This window comes from Lepidochelys olivacea (genome assembly GCF_965140295.1).
Source record: "Lepidochelys olivacea isolate rLepOli2 genome assembly, chromosome: 19".
In the NCBI taxonomy this organism is placed as follows: domain Eukaryota; kingdom Metazoa; phylum Chordata; order Testudines; family Cheloniidae; genus Lepidochelys; species Lepidochelys olivacea.
In genome coordinates, this window is record NC_140429.1 from 7,960,785 (window position 1) to 7,980,815 (window position 20,031).

The 20,031-nt window shown below is 47.3% G+C and overlaps 1 protein-coding gene across 3 annotated transcripts; it reads left to right on the forward strand.

Moving 5' to 3' along the window:
• The first annotated feature begins 1,517 nt into the window (after window positions 1-1,517).
• Window positions 1,518-19,854, forward strand: CAP1 (cyclase associated actin cytoskeleton regulatory protein 1). 3 transcript variants are annotated; one of them, XM_084652483.1, is made up of 13 exons: window positions 1,518-1,638; window positions 9,191-9,303; window positions 10,766-10,866; window positions 11,613-11,690; window positions 13,738-13,881; window positions 13,972-14,057; window positions 15,191-15,296; window positions 15,418-15,595; window positions 16,305-16,495; window positions 16,733-16,856; window positions 16,956-17,038; window positions 17,566-17,709; window positions 18,466-19,854. In XM_084652483.1, the coding sequence occupies exons 2-13, from the start codon at window positions 9,201-9,203 to the stop codon at window positions 18,547-18,549; spliced, it is 1,422 nt and encodes a 473-aa protein (XP_084508609.1). In that variant the 5' UTR covers window positions 1,518-1,638; window positions 9,191-9,200; the 3' UTR covers window positions 18,550-19,854. The 3 variants fall into 3 exon arrangements, with proteins under 3 accessions (XP_084508609.1, XP_084508610.1, XP_084508611.1); XM_084652484.1 differs by having other exon boundaries at window positions 1,551-1,638; window positions 9,178-9,303; XM_084652485.1 differs by lacking the exon at window positions 1,518-1,638 and adding an exon at window positions 1,766-1,790.
• Window positions 19,855-20,031: the final 177 nt, after the last annotated feature.

Sequence of the window (20,031 nt, forward strand, 5' to 3'; positions counted from 1 at the left end):
CATTACCATCTATGGTAACAAAGAGCAGAGGACAGGAAGCTGTGGTAAAGTCAGCAGATCTCACTGGTTTTTCTCCTCCTTCCCCTCCCTTCCACCAATGTGTCCCCGTGGTGTTGTCGATGCTGGATATTTTTCCCCTCGTGCACAAGAATGAGGCTTAAAAAACAGTTCCATCTCCTCCTCTAAAGCCTTGACTTGAAGAAGCAGCTGGGAATGTATCACAGAAGGGCAATGCTCAGACAGAGCAATTTGCAGGGTATGAACAGGGTAAACTCCCCTGTTGTATTCCTGACTCACTATGTGATTTCACTTGACCTCTCTGACTCAGTTTCCCCATCTATAAAGCGGGGATAACTATTTATCCTCCCTTGGAGATCCTCAGCTGAAAGGTGTTCTATAAGTTCCATGTGTGATGAGTTACAACAGTGCCAGTAGCATGCATAGCACTTTACAGCTACAAGAATAAAAGAGACTTGTCGGGAGTACAGGGGCTGCCTCCCTCTGGAAAATATTTCTCCGTTACCAGACATTTGGTGTAATGCAGTGCATTCCAAAGGCCAAAAGTATTTGCTCATCAGAAGTATAATTATGAGCAAGCAATAAAAGGGAAGATTTAGCTGCACCAAGAGAAGGGGAATGAACCCCAGGGGCAAGCAAACCCCCATGCTCTCCCTGCACCACCAATATGGGGGAGCAGAGGATCATTAAGGTAACACATATGGTAATAAAAAAGAGCTTCTCTGGGTTTCCTATCACTGTCCCTGAATTTGCTTCAGACTAAGCCCAGCTCACCGGGTGACGTTTTACTTGCCTACTTCCCTGAGTTCCATCTGTAATATGACTTGCTGCTTTTGGCCTGAGATGGGTTAGGAAATGATTACCTTCCCCAGGCACAGGTGGTTAGGGGAACATCTTTTGTCATTATCATCAAGAGTCTTTCTAGGCATTTCCCTGTAGATCACAGCTCAGACCCCACCCCCTGGAAGGTCCCATGCTATAGCCCCCCCAGCTCAGACCCCACCCCCTGGGGGGGCCCAGCCTGTAGCCCCCACCCACCTCAGATCCCATCCCAGGGGGGCCCAGCCTGTAGCCCCCACCCACCTCAGACCCCACCCCCGGGGGGGTCCCATGCTATAGCCCCCCCCAGCTCAGACCACACCCCCTAGGGGGGCCCAGCCTGTAGCCCCCACCCACCTCAGATCCCATCCCGGGGGGGCCCAGCCTGTAGCCCCCACCCACCTCAGACCCCACCCCCCGGGGGGGTCCCATGCTATAGCCCCCCCCAGCTCAGACCACACCCCCTGGGGGGGCCCAGCCTGTAGCCCCCACCCACCTCAGACCCCACCCGCGGGAGGGAGAAAGCCTGTAGCCCCGCCAGCTCAGACCCCACCCCCCGGGGGCTTAGTCTATAAACGCCACCCCCTCCTCCTGGAACTGGAGCGGTAACCCCCCCCACCGACCACGCCCCATCCCATTGGCCAATCCCGAGCCGCCTTCCCGGAGAGGGGCGTGGTCCTCCTCCGGCCCGCCCCCGGCGCGTAGTTCCGGTGCGGCCGGAGGCCGGAAGTGGCGTGCGGCGTGGGGGCTGCTGGACGGGGGCTGCAGGCGGAAGCGGAGGGAGCAGCGAGCGGAGCAGAGGTGAGTGAGGGAGCGGCAGGGCTGGGGGGCCCCGCCCGGGCAGGGCGCGGGGGCCGCGGGTCAGAGCCCCCCCCTCCCCTCCCCAGCCTGGGGCACTCGGCTGCCTTGGCTCAGGCAGGGGCCGGACTCGGGTCTCCTGGAGCTGGGGCAGCGTGAGCAGCCGGGGGGCAGGGGTGCGCCGGGGTGAGGGGTGCCTGAGTGTGGGTGGGGGAGCAGGGCCCGCCCCCAGGTCCATGGGGGGGGCGGAAGGTGCCTGAGGGGGTGGGGGAGCAGGGCCCGCCCCCAGGTCCATGGGGGGGGCGGAAGGTGCCTGAGGGGGTGGGGGAGCAGGGCCCGCCCCCAGGTCCATGGGGGGGCGGAAGGTGCCTGAGGGGGTGGGGGAGCAGGGCCCGCCCCCAGGTCCATGGGGGGGGCGGAAGGTGCCTGAGGGGGTGGGGGAGCAGGGGCCGCCCCCAGGTCCATGGGGGGGGGCGGAAGGTGCCTGAGGGGGTGGGGGAGCAGGGGCCGCCCCCAGGTCCATGGGGGGGGGCGGAAGGTGCCTGAGGGGGTGGGGGAGCAGGGGCTGCCCCCAGGTCCATTGGGGGGGACGGTGCCTGAGGGGGTGGGGGAGCAGGGCCCGCCCCCAGGTCCATGGGGGGGGCGGAAGGTGCCTGAGGGGGTGGGGGAGCAGGGCCCGCCCCCAGGTCCATGGGGGGGCGGAAGGTGCCTGAGGGGGTGGGGGAGCAGGGCCCGCCCCCAGGTCCATGGGGGGGGCGGAAGGTGCCTGAGGGGGTGGGGGAGCAGGGGCCGCCCCCAGGTCCATGGGGGGGGGCGGAAGGTGCCTGAGGGGGTGGGGGAGCAGGGGCCGCCCCCAGGTCCATGGGGGGGGGCGGAAGGTGCCTGAGGGGGTGGGGGAGCAGGGGCTGCCCCCAGGTCCATTGGGGGGGACGGTGCCTGAGGGGGTGGGGGAGCAGGGCCCGCCCCCAGGTCCATGGGGGGGGCGGAAGGTGCCTGAGGGGGTGGGGGAGCAGGGCCCGCCCCCAGGTCCATGGGGGGGCGGAAGGTGCCTGAGGGGGTGGGGGAGCAGGGCCCGCCCCCAGGTCCATGGGGGGGGCGGAAGGTGCCTGAGGGGGTGGGGGAGCAGGGGCCGCCCCCAGGTCCATGGGGGGGGGCGGAAGGTGCCTGAGGGGGTGGGGGAGCAGGGGCTGCCCCCAGGTCCATTGGGGGGGACGGTGCCTGAGGGGGTGGGGGAGCAGGGCCCGCCCCCAGGTCCATGGCGGCGGGGGGGAGACAAGGAGATCAGGACTTTCTGTCCCAAACCAAATAACTATAGCTAAGGTGCTTCTCTGGTCACACATTAAGAATTGATGAAACTTCATTGGGAATATCATTTTAGGGGAAATACTTCTGTTTAGTCGTCATATGAGCTGCTTTCTCTGACTAAAGGGGCTTGCATGGAAGTGGGAGGGTGGTTGTGTGTGTGAATCTGCTACTCTAGAAACAAAACAAAGTTAAACAGGGTCACTTAACTATTCAATAAGTAACAAATATTCATAAGTGTGCTTCTCTTGCTATGGTCAGTTTAATAAAGACTCTTACAGATGTCACCCGTTAAGTCAGGAAAAGAGGTTTGGGCTTCTCTGACAACTTCCTGCCCTTACGGTTGGCAGTAAGCAACACTTCTGTTGTCAATCTGAGCTTAACAGGAAGAGTGCATCCTTTTGACTGTTACTGAAATAAGTAGATCCAAGTACTTTGCAGGGGAGTTGCTAAATTTGTGTGTATTCATAAAGCATTTTTCAGTCCTCAGGTGGAAGGCTTACTATACCAGTGTAAAGTGCTGTAGAGCTCTAACAGTGTAGGTCTGATTTCCTCCATTTAGCACTGTTCTGTGAATTGAAGTAGGAGTAAATATAAATAATGGTGAAAAAATCCTCTAGTGAAAACCTTGTGTGAAATCTGGCTCAAAATCTAGAAAGCGGTGATCCCATTCTGCCCTGCTCGATTTCACTTTAGTTCTTTTCGTGTTCTCTATGTATATAAATTTCCCCACTGTATTTTCCACTGAATGCATCCGATGAAGTGAGCTGCAGCTCATGAAAGCTTATGCTCAAATAAATTTGTTAGTCTCTAAGGTGCCACAAGCACTCCTTTTCTTTTGCGAATACAGACTAACACAGCTGCTACTCTGAAACCTGTCTTTAGTTCTTCTGAATGCCAGTTCTTCACTGTTGACGTATAAAAAGAAAAGGAGTACTTGTGGCACCTTAGAGACTAACCAATTTATTTGAGCATGAGCTTTCGTGAGCTACAGCTCACTTCATCGGTGCCACAAGTACTCCTTTTCTTTTTGCGAATACAGACTAACACGGCTGTTACTCTGAAACCTGTTGACCTATAGTCATTAAACTGAAAGCTGGGCATTTCACATGCCTATTCATCTTTCTGCAGATGTGTAGTGTGATAGATTGACATATTAGAAAGCAAACCAGAGGTGTAGACTAAAGAGATTGGTGTCTCTCAATGACTCATTCAGACATGAGAGGTGAACTTGGGCACTGTGTCCAAATTCGAACTACAGTACTGCATATGTCTTAGTACTGCAGTGCCGGAAGAATTTTCCTTTAATAAGGACAGGCCAGCTACATCAAACCACTGGTGCCTCTCTACATGTCACTCTGATGTTCCCTTTCTCTTGTTCTCTGTACTGCTGTTTTCTCCTCTCACCCTTCCATTTCACAGTGAAATTGATATCTCAGTTTCATGATCAAAATGCAACTGATCATCATGTCTTCACTATGCTGCTCCACTGTCACATAAAATTGGAGCAGTGGCTCTTCTGTGCTAAAACTCAGGATTTGTTATGCCAGCTTCTGGTACCATGCTAGAAGTTGCCAACATCTGGATTAGATACACATGGGAATGAAGGATTGGATTGTAGGAAATTAACCTGGGAAAAGCACTCTGTCCTGTTGTAACAAAAGTTAACATTCTTCTCTCAGAAAATCAAACGGGAGAAAAGTTAAAATGGATGTTTTGTGATTTTGAGGACTCTAGAATACTTCTCAACTTCTAAGGAGCCTTTTGTGTCCATGGTTTATCAGCTTTAAACAAAGCAATCTCTACCCAAGGAAGCATATTCAGAACTCCTTCGGTCCTGGATCCGTGACGCAAAATTTAGTACAGTGTCAAACTAGCTTAAATGTTGAGGTTCCAAATTATTTGTAAGATTAGGTGTAGGTTACGTACTCCGATTTTAAAAAGAGGGAATCTGTGCTAGACTATTCACCCTGACAGGAAACGTAGCAAGATACTCGACAAGTGCAAATCTTGTATTCCAGGTAATTCTAGTGAACAAAGATTCCTTCAGAGTCACTTCACTCTATTAACACAACTTCTTTCTAAGAAGTTTGTTTGGCACTTTTTATTCAGGTAAAACTTCTAGTGACTTCGGTGGAAGTTGTTACTCAGGAGTGCTGAATAGGATCCAAATAGATGGTTGACTTTATCTCTCTTATCTAACAGAATATCAGTATGGGATAACTTTCTAAATCCGAAATAAAAAGTTGTAATTCTGAGATATTGGCCCTAAATATCTTAATTTCAGGACCAATGTCAAAAAGTATTTAGACTAGAGAACCTTGTGTCTTGGCAGCAATCAGGGACTAGCAGTAGCAGTGTATTCACTGCTAGGCCTGGCAACTCCCAAGATGCATCAGACCCTAAATCAGTCACTCTGATTACTGTCTTGCTCTCCTTCAAGTAAAGCCTGATTCAAATGGTGTACTGAACAGCTAGTTAGAAACAGATTCTTAAGCTTTTAGAAGATACAGATCTCGGAAGTAGTATGAAACCTCCCAGGAGGTCAGCTGAGAGTGTCAACTTAGTCTTTTATTTTCTCATCTTAATTGAGAAATTGTCCCATCTTAGCTCCTCAGGACTGTGGAAACAGGAAGAACTCTTAATGCTGTTGGCAACATGAGGCTCACTACTGCTCATACTTTGCAAAAAGTGAATCTGAGCAGAGGTGCACATCTAAATCTAAGATGTGGGGGACTATTGAGAGGTTATAAAACTAACATTCAGTTATACTGAAAAATGATTAAACCAGATGACAACAACATTAAAATCTCGTATCTTGATCTGCCAAGCTAGAAGTACTTCCCCAAACCAATATAGATTATATCCGGACCTGTTCATTTTACTAAGCACTGGACTTGGTCTGGTTATTGGAAAGACTGTCAATCCCTGACTGACACTCCCCAAAATAGAAAACTCCCTCCGGTGCAGTATTGTTTTTCTTGGATTAATTAGCAGTTATACCTCTTATTGTTTTGAGTCCTGTACAGGGCAGATTGCTAGGTATAGTTGGAAGGCCTATGTCTGTGCCAGGGTGTGTTTACCTTCAGGGCCGGAGAAAATTATCTTAATTAATGTTGGCAAGTAGCTTAAAACCAAAAATATTTTCAGATACTCTGGAGGTGGATTGATCTCTCAGCCAGAGTGAAAAGCGTGGAGGTTCAACATGAGTTCTTAACTGGCCTGCTAACAGAGCTGAAACTAGTTATAGTTGGTTCTTGAAGACTTGACTTGTAACTATTAACAGAACAACAACATCTGAAAAACTTCCCATATAAACAAGACCTAAACCTAAATTCTGGAATATAACTCCAATGTTGTAGTCTCCTCTGAACCTCAAACTCTTGGTTATCCGAAGGGCTAGCCCTGATGTTTGAATTAAGATTTCAGTTCAGAAAGACTTTGAAGTTATCCAGGACACACACTGAGACAGATAATTTTTGTCCACTGCAATCTGTATCACCCCCCCGTTACAGAAAGTGGAATCTCAGTTTTGTTTGTATCTCATTGCAGTAAAGAACTTCAGAGAACCAAATTAATCTATAAATCGTGGATTCTATAATTTTATTACATTTTGTTTCAGCATTTCACGTTATATTAGATGACTGCTCAACCAGTGCAATAGTACGATCTTTTTTCCTCACAAAATTCTAGATTTTGGTTTGCAGATTCTATTCTTATCAATATCAGTATGATTCTTGTCTGTATAATGAGATGTCTCTTTATTTAAATAGCACCTTGATGCTATTTACATCTGGAGGGTAGAAGAGAGAGCACAGCAAGTAGTGTGAACTATGCTATGTTGTTCTGGTGAAGGCTGGCTGAAGTGTGGCAGACTCCTTCCAGAGTTCACATCACCAGCAATTGTCACTTGGTGCAGTGGCAGCAGAATCAAAGTGATTACTTTATAAGCTCCGTCCTAACGCAGAGGGTGTCTGTCTCAACTAAACAGATGGTGAATTAATTTAATCTTCATGTGGTGCTAGGTTCACAGAAGTGACCGCAAATGCCATGCATGTAGGGTTTTCCTGGCACAGGCTACAAGCTGCCCAAGAAGATTCTGACAGATCAGTGGTGGGAATGAGGGAGTCCATCTGAAGTTCTGCGGGATCTTTAGTAACATTACTCTGGTTTCAGCAGCTTGCCTGGGAGGGGTGTTGTGCATTCCGCTGTGTACAGGCCTGCAACATGTTGAATTCCTCTGGGCTGGAAACTGTCCTCCATCTGGGTTCTTTCATGTTATTCATAATCCCTATCTGAAATGCAGACAGACACTCAGGGTAACATGATCTGATCAGATTAGAGCCCCATATGGACTGGAGTAGGGATCAGTGGTGCAGAATGGCAGCTTTGTCTGCTCACTGTTCTGTAAACCTGAGATCCTTTTGGAAACATGCTTCATTAAAACATGTATGGAACTCACTTCCCTGAGTTTCTGGAGTGCAGCACCTACAACTGATGGCAGGTTTGGGGTTTGTGGTTTTTTTTTTTTTTTTTTTTTTGGTTCCTTCTGGAATACAGGGTGGGACAGGAGGAGTCAAGAGCTACGTCGTCATCTTTGTTGTACAGAGTGGGATTCATGTGTACCTGGGGTCTCCTGCCGAGGTAGAGCACTGAGATCCTGTGCTTGGTATCCTGCACCCTAGGAAATAGACGAGAGTTGATCATGTTGCCTATATTAGTGATTAACATCACACACGCACCTCAAACTTCTCTAAACTCTTTCTTGCTGTAACTTGTCTAGTAGCTGCTGATCACCTTTCTATAGTGAACTAGAGGAGAGGCTGTTCCAAGGAGGAAATTGCTCTCTTCCTCTCTGAAGTTGAGTAAATATGCTGGGGTAGAACATTGCATCAGATCCCTCTCCCCCTATTCCACCCCCATCCCATCCTCCTTTCTTCCGTGTTTCAGTGGCTCTTTTGCTGGTTCTTCATATGAAGAGAGTGATGAAAGTGACCTTGTTTTTCCTAGTGACATCAGTGTTCCTTGTGACTAATGCTGGATCCTCCATGGGATAGGGGAAAATAAACATTTTATAGCACGATTTGGGAGGCTTGCAAACAAAAAGCAAAACTAGTTAAAACTAGTTAAGTTTGATTTACAAGGCAGATCTATTCTCAGCTTTTTAAATAGAGCCAAACAAATCTAATTTCCTTTTTGAGTATGTTAGAGCCAGTGACTGAAGATGAAATTCTTCCTGTTAAGGTTCTGAGCTCTGGAGGCCGTCTGCAATAAAAGGAAGTTGTGTGTTCAGGCTGCAATCGTGATTCATGCTTCAAAATGTCTTAATGTCTGGTGATAAGATGGAAGCGTGTGACTGGCTGCTTGCTGACCCTTCCCTGCATTCCCTTTGGGTTAGTGTTCAGAGGGTGAACTCTGAAGCTCTCTGGTGCTGAGCAAGGCAGGAGCTAATAGAAAGTTTTATTTTACTTCTCCAAATGAGAAGCTTAAATGACTAATGTGCTTAAATCACCCTGGTCCATCGCTGGGAGACTAGTTCCCCCAGGATAGATAGAAAGTATTAACAGGGGACGCATTGTTTCAGAAGCAGCTTCGCATTCTGCTCCTGTGCAGCTGCTTGTCTTGGCTTGTGCCAGAAATGTCTTGGTTTAGCATGCTAATTCTGTGGGTTGAGACATTGCTGGAGTCTTGGAATTCAGGGGTGGGTGTGGCCACCTCAACTGTGTTTGCAGAATCAAAACCACTGAAACTTATCTGCAATTATCTCTTCTAGCGAAGCCGTTACACATGTAGAAAAAGAACCAGCCCTTTGATAGCAATCATACTACAAGTCAGTTATGGTCATAATCAGAGCTGTGGTCCATTTTCCTGTATTCTGTATGCAGAGTCTTATACCTCACCTACCGCCATGGTATCTGAGCACTTACACCAAAATATCTGAACGTTCTCCTTGTCAGTCTAATATGGATATGCTATGAATTACCATGCAGTAGACACTATTTGGTCATTATGGATTGGCCAATGGAGCCCTCTGATGGGTTCTGACAGCTGGGCTATCAAAAGAGTTATCTGAACAATGGGTAAGCGTGCTACATAGTCTAAAATGCCTAAACTGGGTGATGTGAGGCTAGAATAAGATTCCCCCTCTGACTGGGGAATGACTAACATTCAGAATGCTAAGTAAGCCCATCAGAATATTGAGCATTCTGATGATGTGCGTGAGGAGCTAATTGTGAGTAGTCTGTCTCTGCAGGTGGTGAGCAATGACAGATATGCAAAGCCTGGTTGAGCGGTTGGAGAAGGCTGTGGGTCGCTTGGAAGCTGTGTCCCAAAGCCCTGGCATGTATGGAGATGACTCTTCCAAAGGTAGGGACCCTCTGCTGCAAATCCCTGTATCAATACTGAACACATTGTACGGTTGATGTTGATTGTACTATACATTGAAAGTACCGATTCTGGAAGATGCTCTGCAGAGCGTGCAAGCTGATGTTGGGTAAGCCTGAATAGCTGTACCAGGAGGGGAAGTGAGTTTCACACAGATAACATGCCGACATACACTCAAATGCAGGGGGGGCCTGTGGTTATTGTACTGTTAAAACAAGAACTTCCTGTGGGTGCAGTACTTCCCTTGTCTCCTTACAGCCAAGCTGCTTCTTTCTTAAGCAAAAGTGCGTTTAGACCAGCATCCATCGGCATGCTTGAGGATTAGCAGCAGTGCCACATATACAGTAATTCCTCGCTTAATGCTGTAGTTATGTTCCTGAAAAATGCTACTTTAAGTGAAACCATGTTAAGCTAATCCAGTTTCCCCATAAGAATTAATGTAAACGCAGGGGTAGGTTCCAGGGACATTTTTTCGCTAGAAAAAAGACATACACACACACAGTATAAGTTTTAAATAATTTAATACTGTACACAGCAATGATGATTGTGAAGCTTGGTTGAGGTGGTGAAGTCAGAGTGTGGAAGAGGGTGGGATATTTCCCAGGGAATGCCTTGCTGCTAAATGACGAACTAGCACTCCCATTGTTGTTAATGTATCTTCACACTCTACAAGGCAGCACGAATGGAGGGAGGGGAGACAGGATGGCAGAGGGAGACAGACACACCCTTGTGTGTGAGATGCGCATTGCCCCTTTAAGTATGCTGACCCTACTCTTAAGTACACTGCCTTTTTAAGTAGATCAGCAAGTTGAGACAGCAGCTGCTGCCAGCAAGTTCCCTCCGTCCTGAGCCCTGTCCTGTCCCATACCCTCCGCGCTGTGGAGATGGGGGTACAGGAGCAGAGGGGGACACCCTGACATTAGCACCCCTCTTCCCCCCTCCGCCTGCCCAGCAAGAGCAGCTCCAAGGCAGAGGGCAGGAGCAGCACATGGCAGTGGGGGGAGGCACAGCTGAACTGCCTGGCAATTGATAGCCCTAGGGCGGCGGCTGCACAGGGAATTTAGAGGAGCTGGGGCTGATGGGGGTGCAAGGGGGTGGGGGGGGGCTGCTGACCCTCCCTGATTCCCCACCAGCTAGCTCCAACGGGCTGCTCTTTCTGCAAGCAGTGGCCAAAGCAGGCGACTGCCAAACAACGTTATAAAGGAGCATTGCGCAACTTTAAACGAGCAAGTTCTCTAATTGATCAGCAACGTAACAACGTTAACCGGGAGGATGTTAAGTGAGGGATTCCTGTACACTCTGACTTGCACAATGCTACTCACAAAGTGCTCCGCAAAACTTCAGCGTAAGGAGGGTAGCAGCATTTGCTGAAAATACTCCTGGATACTTCCAGTCTGAGTCCATCTGCTGCCACTTAACACTGCGCACTGTTCTGTTTCCGCAGGAATAGCTAAGTACGTTCAAGCTTTCGACACTCTTCTGGCTGGTCCAGTAGCAGAATATATGAAGATCAGCAAAGACATTGGTGGCGACGTTCAGAAACATGTAAGGATTTAGCTTTCTTTTCCCATGTTGTAAATATATGGCTGACCGCTGCTCTAGACTTTTAAGGGCTGAATAAGAGAAGTCGTTGAGCTTTGCCTCCCTTTCCCCATTCTCTAGAGCAAAGTACAAATATTGGAGGATTCAACACAGGTGTAGATCCCTTGATAACCCACGGGAGATCTCCATCTACCTCTCTATTGTGTATCCCTCTAAGTGGGAGCAGAACTGCCCAATTTCAGTGTTGGTAAATTTTTGTCTTGTCAGTCCTGACTCATCAATTTCTATTGAACTTCTCTCCAAGAATAGGGGCTGTTGTATAAATTGAAAACCAGACCAGATGGCCCAGAATCAGCTGTCTTCATGACTAAACCATGCAAGGGAGGCCAAAAAGATGAACTGGTCCCTGTAAATACTCCTGATACCTATGTGTAGTTACATTGTTCTATCTAGCTATGTTCTATGGCCCCCATTATCATAGTATTTGACCACCTCACAATCTCTTCTATATTTATCTTTAGAATGCCCCATTAGGTAGGGAAACAATATTATCCGCATTTTACAAATAGGGAACTGAAACAGTGAGAGGCCAAGTGACTTGCCCAAGGTCACTTAGAACATCTGTGATGAGCAGGGAATTGAACCCGCATCTCCTGAGTCCCAGGCTAGCACACTGACCACTGGAGCATCTTGTTTGCCTGTGTAAACAATATATCACTGATTTTTTTTTTTTTCCCCTTCCTCATAAGGCTGAAATGGTCCATACAGGCCTGATGACTGAGAGGGTTCTCCTGGTGACCTCATCACAATGTCAGCAGCCATCAGCCGTAAGTCTGGAGAACCCTAACGTAGGTCACTCAGAGCTGCATAGGTCTTGGCTAATTGGGAGGAAAACAGCAAGAGCTGAGGAATCTGGGCCCTTAAAATTGCTCCTAAAGAAACCTATCTGGAGTGGAATGAGTTAGCACTCTTCTGATCAGAGTAGCTTGCACAGAGTCTAGTTCCAGAAAGGTTTCAGAGTAGCAGCCGTGTTAGTCTGTATTCACAAAAAGAAAAGGAGTACTTGTGGCACCTTAGAGACTAACCAATTCCAGAAACTGACTCAAGACTCACTGAAACTAGTAGAAAATGCTGAGTATTTTATGGATTTCCCATAACTACCTAAGCTTGTACAATGCACAGGTGGCTCCTTCTCATACCTGCCAGCCTGTACTTGGCTCATATTTCACTTGGCATCTATACTAGATGCAGTTCCTATTTGTTAAGCCATGAATTACAGAACCGAACCTGTGAGACGGGAACAGCGCTGGGAATTGAGTTGATGATACTTAGATTATACAGTGTTCGTAAGTCCTCACAGCCCTACACCGAAGATTCTTACCTAGGTAGCATAGGCGTCTGGCTCGATGCTGTGATACCCAAATAAAGGCTAGAGTCATAGGGTCAGTTTTCCTTAGTATGCAGATCAACAATGTCCCCCATGCTGCAGCTTCTCTGACTGGGAGGGGAGTCTGATCCTGCATGCATTGGTTTTCTTCTGCTTATACCTCGACGTATCTAGTGATATGTTATGCACCTTAGCCCTTCCTTGCAATGTCCCAGTGGGACAACTGCTACTTCTGCTAATGCTACTTCAGGGTGTCAGGATTTCTGTGCTGCTTCCCCTTTCGTTGCAAAGTACAGTATCACCATACATCTTCAGGGTTCTGTTCCCCTCTTAAACCAGACTGCCTGGGGGACAGAAGTCTGCATAGAAGGCCTTCAGCGCAGGAACCCATTTACCAATTCAACAGATCTGAGACAAGGAAGCCTTGTTTAGAGTGGCTTACTCGTAGCCTTTAATTCCTAGATAGCTTTTTGTAAATGACATCTTGTGGGTCTCTAGTCAGTTCTGGAGCAGGCACATCCTTGTTTCGTATGCCAAATACTTGAACTCCCTGAAGCTTGTTTACTCAAGCATCCCTTCCCCGATCTTGGCTCTAGATCAGAGCTTCCCAAACTGTAGCCAGGAGTACTTGCTGGTGGTCCGAGAGAACTAGCTGGCCTCCTTTCCGTCTACACCTGAGCAGATAGGAAAGAACAATGAAATGAAGAGCGCAAACAGACTCTTCTTAAAGACACAACATTCTTTGCACTTAAAGAACTTTTAAAAAAAAAATCTGCCTATACTATACTCCGTATGTATTGCTGCTGACACAGTGAGATGTATGATCACAACGTATGATGGAAAGGAGGTTGTCCGCACAAACATAAAATCCTACTACTACAAGACCATCTCTGATATAGTTCAAGCTATTAAAGTTTGTCCTATAGTAGAGCAGACCAACCAAATGACCTGGGAAAGCTGCTTCTGAGCAACTGATTTCCTATGTCCAAATCTCTGAATAGACACCGCCGAGCAAGATGCTTTGTGAATATTTAAGCATAAAAAAAAAAAATTAAGGGTCTGAATTGAATTCACAGAAGTAACTTGATTGAAAGTCCAACTCTTTTTCTCTTTAACTTACCCTATCAAGTTTAGATAGCGGAGCAACTTGGGTTTTAATGAACCTGTAAACCAAGACAGCAAAGCAATTTGAAAAGCATCTGAATACTACAGAACCTCTAAAAGGATATTTCTGTCTTCATTATTGATGAGACTTGTCTCAAAGTGCCTCTTGGCTTCGCATTAGTCACAATTTCTGGCTTACTTCCATAGCACTAGTCCAACACAAAACTCTCACTTCTCTACAGGAGGAGCGTGGGGGCGGGGGCTGTAACTGGAATACTGGCAATACAAAGCTTGTACAAGAGCTGTAGCTTAGGCTTGTGCCAATTGGAATCCATCTAAGAATGGCTGTCTCTGTTTGCCATCCATCCCCTTCTGTGTTGCAGAATAACTTCTCAACGCTACTGAAACCCATTTCAGAGCAAATCCAGGTGGTGCAGAACTTCCGGGAGAAAAATCGTGGCAGCAAACTGTTCAATCACCTATCAGCTGTCAGTGAGAGCATCCCGGCACTGGGCTGGGTGGCTATGGTAAGGACTACAGTGGGTTGTGGGGGGTGGGGGGAGCCCGGGATTGCTGCTGCAACAGCCCCTGGTTCTAATATGTTGTATCTTCTCTAGGCCCCAAAGCCTGGCCCCTATGTGAAGGAAATGACGGATGCAGCCATGTTTTACACCAACCGGGTCCTCAAGGACTACAAAGATGTGTAGGTTCAGCTTCACTCTGCAAAGCGGGAGGGATGCAGACAGCTGAATACTGAAATTTCAGTCCCTTGATCTAACTGTGGAGGTGCATGTGGCCCTCCTAGCATGCAGTCCTGAAGGATTAAGATAATAAAATACTTTGGTTCCAGAGATCAGCATCTGCAGTGCTGGTCTGGTAATGCACCATTTAACCTGACAGAACCTTGCCTGCTTCAGCCAAGTCACTTAAAGTTAAACAATACCGAGCTCTTATGTACAAGCCTTTCATCAGTAGACCACAAAGTGTTTCACAGTCTTTAATGTAGTTATCCTCCCAATGCTCCTGTGAGGCAGTGCTGTTATCCCTATTGTACAGATGGGGAACTGAGACACAGAGAGTAAGTGACTTGCCAGAGGTCTGCAGCAGAGCAGTGAATTGAAGCTGGGTCTCCCAAGTCCTAGCTAGTGCCCTATCTCCTTAATTGATCTCCAGAGTGTGGAAATCAAACAGCTGTGAACAAAGCCCTAATGCAAGCTGAACCATCAAGAAAGATGACCCCTCCAAGACATCCCTGAAGCCTTGCCTAGTAAACGTAATACCACTCCTTTCCTTTAGTAGTGGCAGGGTGTGTTTAATACACCTCAGCTTCGGAAACAGCTACGTTCCCAAAAATGTATAGACTGTGACAGGTTTTCTTAGTTTTATGCTATTGGGCAAATCGATGGTAGCAATTCCATTGGCATCCCTCGTGTGTTCACTCCATCCAAAAACCCTCTTAGCTTTTTTCCCCTACGCAGTAAGACATCTTTCCAATATGTTATGCCAACTGAGCATCACCCAGTAGGGTTTAGTTTGTTGCAGGTGTTTTTGTTCTGCAGTCTGTGGACCTTTGACTAGGTGCGGAGGGCTAGCATTCAACAGTGGCTGGCTTACTGACCCAAACGCCCCACTGTCTAATTGCTCACGGTAGCCCTCAGGGCTGGGGATTGTAGCCGTTTGCTCTCTCCTTGCATTGGTATTGCTACTCAACTCCAAATAATCTTTGCCAACTAGGGGACAGGGAAATTTAAGGATCCAGTTACAGCCACATGGCTTCAGATCTTTCCTAGATAATAACTTGCACTACTTAGCTTGTGTTTATCTTTGTCCCCTTAGAGATAAGAAACATGTGGACTGGGTGAAAGCTTATCTGAGTATCTGGGCAGAGCTGCAGGCATACATCAAAGAGTATCACACCACTGGACTGACCTGGAGCAAAATGGTGAGTGCTGACTGTATGTTGGCAATCAATACTTCATAACCTAGGGAATCTAATGTTACGGGGACTGTTGCAGCAAGTAGTGATCACTCAGGTTTAACTCCCTCTCGGGCATCTTTTACAGGGTCCTATAGCAAAAGAGATGGGCAATGCACCTGCAGCACCCCCAACTGGTGCTGCTCCTCCACCACCTGGTCCTCCCCCCCCTCCTGCTCCAGGCCCCACAAACTCTGGCTCAGATGACTCTGTTTCCCGCTCAGCACTGTTTGCCCAGATCAATCAGGGAGAAGGCATTACCTCTGGTAAGAAAACTGGGCAACTGAAGGCTGGTGGTGGGCAGCCATTTGGCGAGTAGGTCAACAAAAGAAAACGTTCTAGGTTAAGTCTGCATGGGGTTCTGGGCCACTTATCTGCAAACCCTAAAAAGCTACCTCTGGGATGCAGGAAGAGTTCTCTTACTCAATAGCGTTGCCAGGATGAATGGGCTTGGGCTGCTTAGAACATCAGATACACAAAAGAGCATGGTTAGGATATTGTAGTTTAAAAACGAGCTGGGAGGTAGGGGAGGAGAATTTTGCATGTGCAAACCTGTACACAAATTACCATTTGCACGTTCAATGACCCAGTGAAATGTGGGTGAAACAAAGCTCATGAAAACTTGGTCCTAGATTTGTATATTCCCTACAAAGAGTGAAACAGCTGTGGAATTCTGGCTCTAGTTCTAAACATAACTCTTAAAATCTAGCTCTCAATCTCATATCATTAAATGCTAAAAGCACTTACCTTTCCTCCAGGTCCCTTTCTTCATAGCAATCTTTCATGTTGCCCAGTTCAATGTAGATCATAAACTCTTGAGGAAGAGAACTTGTTTTATGGGTCCTCAGAATTCAGCAGACTGCTATTATAATAGCTGCTGACTTCTGGTGTTTGTTAAACTTGGATCTTGCACACCTAGTAACTTAGCATTATCCAACCAAATGATGCCTGGAGTAACAGTGGTTTCTCTTGTAGCCTTGAAACATGTTCCAGATGATATGAAGACTCACAAGAACCCAGGGCTGAAGAATCAAGGTGGCCCTGTCCGAACAGGACCCAAACCATTCACCGCTCCAAAACCCGCCTGTGCAGCTAACCCACCCAAAAAATCGTCCCCAAAGAAGGAACCGGCGATGCTAGAGCTGGAGGGCAAGAAGTGGAGAGTGGTGAGTGTCCATGTGACAGCCCAGACCGGCTGCTAGAGTGATGGGAATTCAATAGCAGAAGATGGCCCACAAACATCTTTCATTTGAAATAACTCGAAGGTGTCAGCTTGAAGGAACAAGTCCTCTCTGAAGCCTTGTGAATTCTTCAGAAGAGAGAAGGTGACATGACACCTCCAGGCTTCACTCTGTAGCTCTTTAGGGAAACGAGAGTAACTGGTATTTGTCACCCCTTTTCAGGAAAACCAGGATAAAGCCTCCAACCTGGTGATCAGTGACACAGAGCTGAAGCAGGTAGCATATATATACAACTGCACAAACAGTACACTCCAAATCAAGGGCAAAATCAACTCCATCACAGTGGGTAAGAGCTGTGGTCCAAATGGGCTGTGCATGCTGGCACATCAGAGGGCTGTGGAGTGGGAGTTGTAGTACTATGAGCTCTTTTCTTTCTCCCCTGCAGATAACTGTAAGAAGCTAGGTCTGGTGTTTGATGATGTGGTGGGCATCGTGGAGATCATAAACTGCAGGGACATTAAAGTTCAGGTAATTACCCACAACCCTCCTTGTGACTGACTGTATAGAACTCTGCCCTGCATTATGTTGTGGTGCCTTAACAGATCTGGCGGTTCGCTTTGCAGGGGACAAGCTAATGAAGCCTCTTGAGAAAACACATCGAACTCCCTCTATGTAGGGGTTTTCAAACAGCGCTGAATCAAGCTGTCTAAACAGGCTTGCAGAATGGAAAACAAACTCCTCATACTGAGGATAGATTTTGGATGGATTATCCACCCTAAGGAAGGCAGTGTAATCTAGTAGCTAAAGCAAGGGGCTGAGGGTAGGAGTCTGTTCTAATTTCTATCCCAGCATTCCATTTGTGGTGATGGGCAAGTTGCTCAACTTCCATTAGCCTTCCATGGAACCAAGTTAATACTTGCTTCCCTCCAGAGATATGGTAGAGTTCAGTGTAGAAGACTTAATCCCTGGAGGATAATATAAAACAGTGAACTATAGTGGTTCCCTGGGATAAGCAGATGCTACTGTAACCACCTCCCTGCTGTTTTCCTCACTAGGTAATGGGTAAAGTGCCAACAATTTCCATCAACAAGACAGATGGATGCCACGTGTACCTGAGCAAGAGCTCCCTAGACTGTGAGATTGTCAGTGCCAAGTCTTCAGAGATGAACGTCCTCATACCCACCGAGAGTGGTGACTTTGTAAGTGTTTCCTCTTCCTGAAATGAGTGGAGAGAGCTGTAAGGGGCGGAGTGAACAGAGGGGCGGGCCTTGATCAACAGCAGGAATCAGAGCGATTAAGCAGTATGGCGTCGTGTCAGGTCACATCTTGTTCCATTGTCTTACTGAGACAAAAACTAACCCCTCCCAGCGAAGGATGTTCATTGAATGACCTGCCAATAGAGCCCTTCTCTGGTATCTAGATACTGCCCCAGATTCCACCCCTTACATGGTGGATTCTTGAAACCCATCAAACTTAAGATGTAGGTGTCTTCCCTTGATCTGTCTTCTCTGAAGCCAAATTCACTAGCTCCTAACCAGATGGCACTTTCTATGAAGACACTGTTGTTGGAAGTAACCCTCGACCCTCCTAGGTCCCGTGAGGAATGAAATGTGGCTATGGTAACACAGTGTGATATTAACTTTAGACTTGTTCAGTTTAATCTTCTAAAAAAAGCTGTGACTTGCTAAATGTAGCATCTACTTCCCAAACCAGTTTTTGGTCTTTATTTGGATTTTAAATCAAATTTTGTCCATTCTTTTTGCCTGTGTCCCAAACAACATGTCTGTAGTGCTCAAAACACTAAAGAGCAATACAGAAAGAGGGTAGTAACTTCCTAGCGCAGTGAAAATGATTCTTTGTCTGCCACTAGGTTTGTCAGGCTAGGCAGGACAGGAATAGTCTCTGATTTATATGAAAGACTAGACGTTTCACAACAGATTTCTTTCACCCTCCAGAACGAGTTCCCTATCCCTGAACAGTTCAAGTCCCTGTGGAATGGGCAGAAGCTGGTTACCAGTGTGACGGAAATTGCTGGCTAAGCAGAATGGCATTGGGACTTGTGCCTCCCCTTGCCCTGGCTGTGGGACAAATCTGCTTTCAGATGATTCTCTTAGATTTCCTGTACCTTTCTGCTCTCAAACTGCTTCTCTGTCTTCTACCTGAGAGACACAGCTACCTGCCTTCACTGAAATACCTCGGGCTGGGATTTGGTGTAGGGTGGCTGGTCAGTTGATCATCTGCATCTATCAGCAGGAAGGTGCATCATCCCCCTCTTGTCAGATTTAACCACACCAATCAATTACGTCTGACTCCTGGCGAACTTCAGAGCCAGGATTGGTGGTTGGCCTTCAGATTGTTCCATGGGTTTGTATTGTGTTATCTTCAGACAAATTGTTCATGTGAGAAAGGAATGTTGTCCCCCTGTGAATTGACATAATGGTGTCCTTATCAGGGTCCATAGTTCCCAGCTTGGTAAGTTGAGCTGGCAGGTGTGTTTCAAGAAGGTACTGGGAGCTGCTACTAACTCCAGCAATGTGTACTAATCAGTCAGTGGCATAACAAGATATGGGGAATGGCTTTGCTGGACCAAAGGCTGAGGACTGGGTGTGTAGCATTCCACCTTGAGTTTCCCTTTCAACACTCCTATTTGCTCTGTGTAATTCTCTTTGTGCCATGATGGGGAGCTTTGCAGTAAACAGGGGCCACGGAAGACTGCATTGGAGTAAATGATCCACTCTGCTGTCTGTCCAAGGTTAGAAGCTGAAGTTTCCACTTCCTTATGAGCCCTTCTCCAAAAGGGATCTTCACCCAAGGGGGTCCTTCTAAGCAGCTGAACTCAAGTTCAGTCTTCCAAGACAGTTCTTCTGAACATATCTCTCCTTCCCAGTGAGGGATGCTTCTTCATTCAAAATTCAGTATTTGTTTTGTAAACAAGAGTTCGACTAAGTCAGTTCCATCGTTCATCCTCACTCATGCTGAGTTACTATTGAATGTGACACTGTTCTCAGCCTCTCCCCTTCCCCTGTTGCTTGGCTCTATGCTCTACTGGAGGCTTGCAGCCTCTTTTCCAGGGCCTGCATTGACCTGTAAAGGGAGCTGCATATGCTTTACCTTTGTGTTTCCCTGTCTCTGGTGGCATCAGCAGATCTGACTGCATTTCCTCTGTACATTGTCAATGGTTTTTTCTCTAGGATGAAACTCACAAAATATGCAATTTTTTTTTTTATTTTGAGATTGTCCTGTAACTTGTACTCATCTTCTCCTGAGGCTTGTGGAAAAAACCTTTCTTATGTACTTAAAATTATACAAAAGATAGAATAAAGTTCATGCCAACCTGCTCCTTACACGAGCCCTTGTTTGCTGTTCAGAAGGGAAATATTGGAGTGCAGCTAGGAAACTTCTTGCTGAGAATGCAGATTGACACCCCCCACCACCACCCCCTGCTGCTCAAGGGGCTCTATGTTATTGACTAGATTAGAATTGTGTGTGGGTGCAAAGCTTATTGCAGGACCAGACACTAA